A 9219-nucleotide genomic window follows, 5' to 3' on the forward strand; every position below is an offset into this window, starting at 1 on the left:
TTAAAAATAATTTAAATTATTTTCCACGCCAAAAATTTACCCCAAAATCCAAAATTTCCCTCGAAAAGAACAAATTTCCCAAAAAGGGAAATTTTTATTTTTAGCAATTTCCAAGAAATTCTTTTTGTTTTAGCTTTCTGAGGAGAAGATATACGATTTTTATGCAAAATCTGAAAATTTCCCTTTTGGGAAATTTTTAGGGAAATTTTTGTTTGTCACGGAAAATTGTATTTTTTTAAGATATTTAAAAATTTGCGGAAAAAATTTCATTTGAGGCAAAAATAAAAATTTCCCTTGAAGGGGAATTTTTGTCTGTTGGAATTTTTACAAAAATTCTTGCATTTCTGGATTCTACACAAAAAATTAATGGAAAATAAGTTAAACTTTGAAAATTTCCCTTTTGGGAAATTTTTGGGGAAATTTCGATTTTGGGAAATTTTCAGGGAAATTTTTATTTTTCAATGTAAAATGAAATCTTATTACAAGAAAATTGAAAATATGAAAGAAAATTGCGATCTTGTTCAAAACTATAAATTTCCCTCGAAGGGAAATTTTTATTTTAGGGGGAATTTTTCAAAATTTTAAGCAGTTCCAGATTGTAAATTAAATTATTAATAAAAAATTACACACAATACCAAAATTTACCCCTTAGGAAAATTCTATTTCTGGGAGCATTCTATATATATTCTTCTAATTTTAAAAAATTATTAAAAAATGTCCCTTTTCGAAAAATTCCCTAATTTTTCCCATTTAAAATAATTTCCAATAGTTTTTTTTTTTAATTTCTCTTAAATATTTTGTATTCCTTTCCAAAAAATTTTGCCAAACATAATGTCTTCCCAAAAAAAAAAACCTTGTACGTGTGTCTAGTCTACTGCCCTGCAAGGGGCCTACGACACAATGCCTAGTCATCATCCAACTCCGAAAAAATAAAAAATCATTTTCAAATAGCAAAACACGATGTTAGGTTTCTTTTTCTGTTAAATACAGATAATATTGAAATTGTCTAGATGGTGTTGTGATATTTAACTCCAATAGCCTTCATGCCACCATGTCTCTCTGACAGCCTACAATAACTGATGAAGATAGGGAATTTCTTTTAGGTGTGGAACGCATGAAACTACAACGATGATGATGATGATGATGACCATACAAAATTAAGTGATGGCATACCACAAGACAAAATAAAAATTCAAAAACGTTTAAACAGCAAAAAAGCGTGCCATACCAAGAGGGTGGAAGAGGGAGTGAGGGTGAGATGCTATCAAAATCCCATCAAAACGCAAGATGAATACAAAAATCTACGATTTTTATTGGTAACAAAATTACCAGGATTAGTTTCTAAGTAGTTATAAGGCAAATGGCCGGCAACAAATTAATGATATGGGTTTTTAAGCGGCCATTAAAAAATTGGAAAACAAAGTAGCAGAAATTCTAAAAACCAGTTGGGGAGATGACCGAGAAATCAAAAAATTTTGGCGCCTTTTTATGGGAATTTTTTTTCAAAGCTTGTTTTCTTTTCTTGCTTTTTGAAGAAATATAAATCATTTGTTTTCAAAGCTTCTCTCCATGTCTTTCACATGTGTGCGGAGATACATTTCTTCAATGCAAAGCCAAAAAAACCGCCTCCAATTTGGATAGCAGGCGCTTGCATTCCTTCTTAAAGGATTTATGGATTTTATTGTGCCACAAAAACAAACATTTGTTGCATTTACTCCCTCTTTTTTTCTGGGCTTTGCTCTGGAGAGAAGTTATTGACCCTCTTTTGAGAGTGGCGCAATTAGGAACAAAAATCTTGTTATGAAATAAAAGAGGGCATGAAATCAAAGACATTTATGGAGAGGGAAATGTTGAAGCACATATCTCCTAAACTAATAGAGATATTTTCATTATCTGTAGCTTTTTTGAAAGCGGTTTTCGTTGTTATTTCATGAAAGAAAATAAATAAAATCTTAAAAATTTAATTTGAATATTTTGAAATTAATTTTCTAAAACTCAGTATATCAATAAAAACATAATATTTTTTTTCTTCTCGATTTTCTTGCCCATACTCTTAAACTACTTGAGATATATCCAAAAGTGGAAGCTTTTTTGAAAGCACGAATTGTCACTATTTTTTAGGAAAAACATAAATATTGAAAAAAAAAATTAACTATTTTTTATGATTTTTTTATTTTTTTATTGAAAATCGGACAATTTTTAAATTTCTGAAGATTTTTGCTCATATCTCATAAACTAATGAAGATATATTCATTCGTAGTAGCTTTTTGGAAAGCTACCTTTGTTGTGAATTTAAAATAAGAGATTATTGAAATCTTAAAAATTGGATTTGAATATTTTTTAAATATTTTCTATTAAATAAATTTAAATATTTTCTAATAAAAAATTCAACTCCATTTTTTTCCAAACTTTTTGCCCATAACTTCTAAACCGTTTATGATATATCCACAACTTGAAGCTTTTTGGAAAGCTAATTTTGTTGTAATATTGGGAGAGGAAATAAATAAAATCTTAAAAATAGTATTTGAATATTTTTAACTAATTTTCTAAAAATCAATGAATTAATAAAAAATATATTTCTTTTTTCCATTCCAAATATCTTGTCAATAACTTCTAAACTACTTGAGATATATACACAAATGGAAGCTTTTTGAAAAACACTAATTGTTATTATTTTTTAGAAAAATAAAGAATGTGAAAAATATGTTTTGAATATTGTTTTAAGATTTATCCACATGAAGTACATTTCCAAACTACGAGAGGTATATTCATATGGACTAGCTCATTTTAAAGCTGAAGAAATTGTTAAACCGTAGAAAACATAAAAATAGTCAAATATTCACGGAAACTATTTTTTACGAATTTTTTACATAAATTTGACGAAAAATTGCTTGGAGAAATTTCATTTATTTGAATAATATCTCCATGACCCCTGTAATCATTTTCAAACTCTAAAGCTCATTTTGAAAAAAATTTTATACCTAAACAATTTTAAAATCCAGAAAACAGCAGCCTTTGATGGTGGACACAAAATCCAATTGGAATTCTTTCGCCCAAAATTTCTAATCAAAAAAATTAATTTCAATAAATTTTTCCTCAACTTACCTTCACATGTGAATTGGCCATAGTGTTTACCCGAACTCTTATCACCGCACACGACACACTCAATATTCTGTTTGGGATCGATTTGGGAACCGCTATTACTGCTTTGCGAATGTGAACTATTGGCCTGTGAACTGGGTGTTGTACTACCCCCGTTGCCGGCCTGATTTTGACCCCCATGACCACCACCACCACTGCTACCGCCAACCAGGCACTGTGATTGTGACGATTTCATCAGCGAACTCATATCATGACTGCCGGTGTGTTGATTTGCCGACGCTGATGAGGCATGATGACCTCCAACGCTATTGCTGACCGTGTTCATGGCGGACAGATCTTCTTTGATTGTATGGTGGGTGGCTGCAGCAGCGGCGGCGGCGGAGGAGTTTTGTTGATGTTGATTCGATTGCTGGTTTGAGGAATTCGTAAGGGCGGATAGATCTTGTTTGATGCCCACCGATTGGTGGCTGGCCACACTGGAGGGTGTTGTACCGCCGCCGGTGCCCACGGAACCGGCCTGATTTGTCTGGGCACTGGCCAATGAACCGGGACCGGCGGAGGCATGCAAATGGCCACCCAAATTGGGATCATGCCAGGCTGTGGGTGGTGGTACGCCCAGGGCCATGGAACGTGGTAGGCCCAGTTCAAAGGCGGATAGCTCGGCGCCCGATTGCGGTCTGTGATTGAAGAAACCGGGTGCGGTGGAGGGGGAGGCACACATAACGCCGCCACCATAGACACTCAAGGAGTTGTGTGTAATCATTTTGGCGGATGTGGGCGTACAGGTGTTGGCGTTGATGTTGTTGTTGTTGTACGAAGAATGCACTTTTGATTGTTAATTGGCAAAGCCGTGACCACCAAAGAGTGGAGGACAACGGTCTTTTGTTAAGTTTGTGGTAATGGTAATTTCCAAAAAAAAGCGTTGATACGAAAATCCAATTTTCCTCGATTTGCACAAAACAATTGCCTTGAGATTTTCACAAAATTTTCATATTTTTCACAAATTTGGCTTATTTTTTTCCATTTACATTGCTCTGGGCCAAAATATTTTATTTGGAAAACTTCAAAATCGGCAACACTTTTCTTTAAAATTTTCTTTTGTGATTTTTTTTCTTTGCACTTGGAAAAATATTTTTTTTCTCTCTTTAAATAATTTTTTTTATTTGCTTTGCTTTTCAATTTTTTCTTTAGATTTTTTTTCAAAACTTTAAATTTTTCTTAAATTTCTTTTTTGGTTTGAAAAATTTCTAAGTTTGTTTTATTCTTTCTTTGCTTTTTTTTTGCTCTTTGTAAATTTCGTTTGTCAGAAAATGCGCGTCATGCGAGCAGCGAAAATCTCAGCTGTTTTCGTAAGGCCTCTTAGAGCCTGACTGACAAAACATTCGTGGCAAAAGGTACACGACCCGACCCGACTCGACCATTTCGACCTAACGACACATCACACAAATCTCTCTCATTCCACCACTCAAATCCCATAGCGCTTTGCCTGCATATGGGCCAGCCAGAGCAGACACATACATTGCTTGCCTGACTTGCTGCTGGTTGCTTGGCGGCTCGCTCTGCATCCATTCAGTCGATGTGTTGTAAAACCACCCCAAAAACTCGGTTATGCTATTCTCTCCCCCTATCGTGCTGTCTCTGTTGCACCCAGGTCCACCATTATCGTTTCCAACTACTACTCATTGGCCTCGGTTGGTTGTGTGTGTTCATGGATGAGGCGATTAGATATTGTTGTTGTTGCTGGTAGTGATTGTGTGTGTGTTTGGTTGGTTGGCTGGCTTGAATGAGTAGTGGCGGCGGGGCAAGACCTTAAAATGTGTTTTGTTTGCACTTTTGAGTCGAAACTCTGGATGAAAAAACAAACTAAGGCATTTAACCAACAGATCTATCCATCTCCTCGCAGTGTAAGTTTGTATGTAATCTCTCCGTCCAAAGAGCCACACAGTGTGTGAGAGAGAGGGTATCTCTTACGGAGAGGAAGTGAGTGTAACTCAGAGTGTGTGTGTTTGTTTTGTTTTTCTTATGGCTCTTTGCTCCGTTATGCAGTTGTCTGGTGGGTTACTCAACCTGAACCAAGATACTTTGCTCTTTTCGGTGCTCTTTTGCTCGCTCCCTTAACATTGATGTATTGCTTGCTCGTTGTTGTTTTTTCTTTTATTTCACATATTTAACGAAAGAAATCATCTCGTAAAAATACTCATTTATTTCATCAGTAGCAGCAGCAGTAGAGGCACTTTTGGGCCAACCAAGACTTTCTTATTAGTTCCTCTTCACATTGCCGAGTTGGATGGCCGTTGTTCGTTGTTGTTCTGCCACTGTTGTTGATTAAGTCTAACTGCCAGTTAACTCAGCTATCTTTAAGTTTTTTAGTCGATTTTCATTTGTTTTTTTTTTCTTATGGGAATTTTTTGTTGTTGTTTAACATTTTTTGTTTTGTTTAGTTAGCCATGATCGGGTTTCTGTTTTTTTTTATCAAACTGTTATCTTTTTGCTGTTTGGTTGGTTGAATGGGATTTTGGTGCGTTGCTTTTTTTTTTGCTTTCCAATTTAAATCCCACCCAAAATTGTGTCTATCTCTCATACGATTTTTTTGCTATTAACTGCAGTTAACCGTTTTTGCTGCTGCAATTTAATCCAGAGAAAAGAGCACGAAAAAATTTAAGTACTTGTCGCCATTGTGTGGTTGGCTAATTAAAATGCGTGTTTTAATTCGCTAGGGGAAAACATTTTCTAGCAACCTACCCATAGAGAAATATTTAATTGATAAAGCTTTAAATGTGTAGGTACCTATCTGGTGATTTTTATTAAATTTTGAAATAACCAACCACACAGGTAGAAGTGATAATCGAAAGTCTAAGAATCATATCCCAAGAACCAAAGGTCCTTCGATAAGTATTTTAAAATTTCCTAAAACCAGACATAAAGCACTTTAATAATTCCTTTAAAGATTCCAATAGGAATATGTATGTTTTTAAATTGTCCATAACAGTTGATGTTGATTGAAGCAGAAACAAAAACCAGGACAGAAAAATTTATCCAGTTTAAGGTTATGGAAGGTATGGAAGTATATATGAGCAAACTTTTTTTTTTTAATTTTAAGACAAAATATAAAAATTTAATTTTAAACAACCAATTGCGATTTTTAATGGTCTCAACTAAATGCTGCAAATGTTTTTCTGGTACTCCTTAGAAAATAATAAATAATTGTCCTATACAATGCAAGATTAACAAAAAGTTAATCCTTTTAAAAATTATTCTTGTAAAATCAACGATTATAGTCCCGTAGGTCTTTTAAGAAATTATTCTGAGAGTCGTTGAAATAATAGTTTTAAAATAAACTCTTGACGATGGCGCTCATCTTTTTCATTATTGTTATCTTAAAAAATGATTTTGCCAAAAATAGCGATTATGAATCTGTTATTCGAAGATTTACTCCCTAAAATTGTTTTTTTAATAATTTAGAAATTTTAGGCCAGTTGAAAAAAAAACGTTTTTTTTTGAAATTCTCGATTTTGAAAAAATCTCCGATTATACAACTCTTCGTGTATATAAAACTATAAAATTCATAAAAATATTTTTAAAACAAGTAAATAAAGGCCATGACTGTGCGGGGCCGACCATGTGATACTCTACAACACCACAATATATTCGAAGTCCCCTTATGTCCAAATCCATTTTGTAAAAATTCGTTTTTGAAATAATCTCAGATTTATGCACTCCGTCGTGTTTTTAGGTATTCAAAACAATTGCACCCGAAAGTTGTGGTCCATTTTACAGCTAAATATAATCCAATGGTCATCCAAAATGCTAGACTTCTTCGCTGTCCTTAACTCTCTTCTGATACGAAATTCAGTGACGATTGGTTTTCAATTGTGGCCTATAGAGCGACTACAAAATTGAAAAAAAAAATAAATTTTTTAGACCATTTGAACCCCTAAATGTACATCTTAAGAACAATAGGCTTTAATTCTGACCCTACCCCTGTGCAAAATTTCTTGAGGATCGGACCTCAAAACTTGGTGTTGCGGGGTATAAAAATTTAGAAAATTGTAAGTTGTAAAAAAATTATAAGTGAAATTGACAAAATCGCATGCGATAGAAAATATGAAAAAATGGAACAAAAGAAATTCAATTTTTAATGGTTCAATTGATGGGAATTATGGAAATTGGCTTATTGGCGTATGTTTTTGGTTAATTTCAATTCCTAAATATTTTGCAATCATCTCCCAAAACTCATTATCTCCAAAACTTCAATTTCGTGAGGATCAGGCCATAATTGCGACCTGTGGCTTGATTACAAATTAACATGCACAGACGGACATACATAGCTAGATCGACTCAGCTCGGTTAGATAGAAAGATCCATGTATAGGTTCCTATGTGGGAGACGATTTTTGGCTCAATCAAACTTATAACACCTCCAATACATAGTGTTGAAGGGTATAATGTTTTTCAAAAAATCTCGATTATGAACCTGCTGGCCGAAAAATATTCTCTGAAATTGTTTTCTTAAAAATGCTGAGATTTTAGGCCAGTTGAAAAAAAACCTTTTTTTGTGAAAAATTCTCGATCTTGAAACAGATCTCAAATATATATAAAAAAATTTCCGATTATTAATTCACAAATAATATTGGTAAAAAAAATCATAGTCCTTGCATCAATATTCTCCATGGCACAAAAATTTACAAGGTAGGCCTTAGAAATCGCCTGAATAGGGTATGTGTTCCAGTAGTTGGCACTTTAAGGTTTTGCTCGTCTTCCCAAATGCCATTTTTTTAAATTCATTCAAATTATTGACCCTCTATGGACCAATATTGTCCATTTCGTATCGGACCTAAATAAATATGATATAAAAATTGCGCAGTGCCTGGTTTGGACTATATTGCTTACTTCCTTCACTTTCAGAAGAAGTGGACCGATATATTCCATTTTCACAGTAGATTTTGTGATAGTTCAAACGATGAGATGTGTAAAATATAAAGAGAATCGGATGCTAATTTCGGATTTGATGAGTGTTTTGGTTATTCAAAACATTGACCCTTTGTGGGGGAGGTACTAAATGGAATGGTCCGATTACTACCACATTTATAATAGATCTTGTGTTGCTAAAAATATTAAGATGTTCCGAGTTTGAAAGGAATCAAATGCTCATTTGGCGTTTTAAGAGATTCATGACTATACCAAATTTTGACCACTTGTGGGGGAGGTACCAGAAGGATTGGCACAATATATCCCATCTTCTTACCAAATCTTTTGATAATAAAAATATTGGGACGTGTGAAATTTAAAGACAATCGGACTCTTACATCTCATTGCATAAGAGATATAATTACTGCACAATTGTGACCCTTTGTGGGGGAGGCATTTCATGGAGTGGACCGATATTGTCTATTTTCGCACCGGACCTAGCACTGATGCAAACATTAGGAATAGCAAATTTGGAGTAAAATCGAATTATTCTTTCTCTTTCTGTGCAGTAAGTTATTTTCTTTGAAAATGTTGAAGGGAGCCCATCTCCGAACTCAATCTAAGTTTGACAATAATATTACGATGTACTAAGTTTGGATCGGATCGGATATTACCTTCCTGAGTTGTCGTGCGCACCAGCCAGACAGACGGACGGACGGACATCGCTAATCCTGAAATGGTTTTCGTCCAAAAAGACCTAGGGTCTAAAACCGTTATTTCGATGAAGCACATTTTGACCGTATCAAATTATATATACCTCTCGTCTCTATCCCCTTATTGTCAACCATATGGCTAGATATGATACAGCCAAAACGTGCCTCATCGAAACAACAATTTTGGACTCTAGGTCTCTTTGGTCTAAATCCGTTTCAGGACATTTGGATATGGGATATCCATAAGTCTGCCTGGTTTGTGCGCCCGATAACTCTCGAAGAGAGTATCCAATTTGGTTTAAACTTGGTACATCGTAATATATTTATCAAACTTAAACCGAGATGGACAAAATCGGTGGTCTCCTTCAACACAAGATCAGTTATAAGTATGGTAAAGATCGAACCATTTCTTCTGGTACCGCCCCCACAAGGGGCTGAGGGTACACATCTATCGGCAAAACCGACTGATAATTTTTTACTTGTTTTCTGCAAATTTA

At 34.4% G+C, this 9219-nt stretch overlaps 1 protein-coding gene across 1 annotated transcript in view; it reads right to left on the reverse strand.

Moving 5' to 3' along the window:
- LOC101894421 (steroid receptor seven-up, isoforms B/C) overlaps positions 1-4868 on the reverse strand; it is a 59305-nt gene extending 54437 nt beyond the window's left edge. The window contains exon 1 of the mRNA XM_005179601.4: positions 3106-4868. Within this exon, the coding sequence (XP_005179658.2) occupies positions 3106-3865 (760 nt within the window). The 5' untranslated portion in view covers positions 3866-4868. The remainder of the gene's footprint in view (positions 1-3105) is intronic.
- Between the last annotated feature and the right edge of the window lie 4351 nt (positions 4869-9219).

This window comes from Musca domestica, unplaced genomic scaffold (genome assembly GCF_030504385.1).
Source record: "Musca domestica strain aabys unplaced genomic scaffold, Musca_domestica.polishedcontigs.V.1.1 59, whole genome shotgun sequence".
In the NCBI taxonomy this organism is placed as follows: Eukaryota; Metazoa; Arthropoda; class Insecta; order Diptera; family Muscidae; genus Musca; species Musca domestica.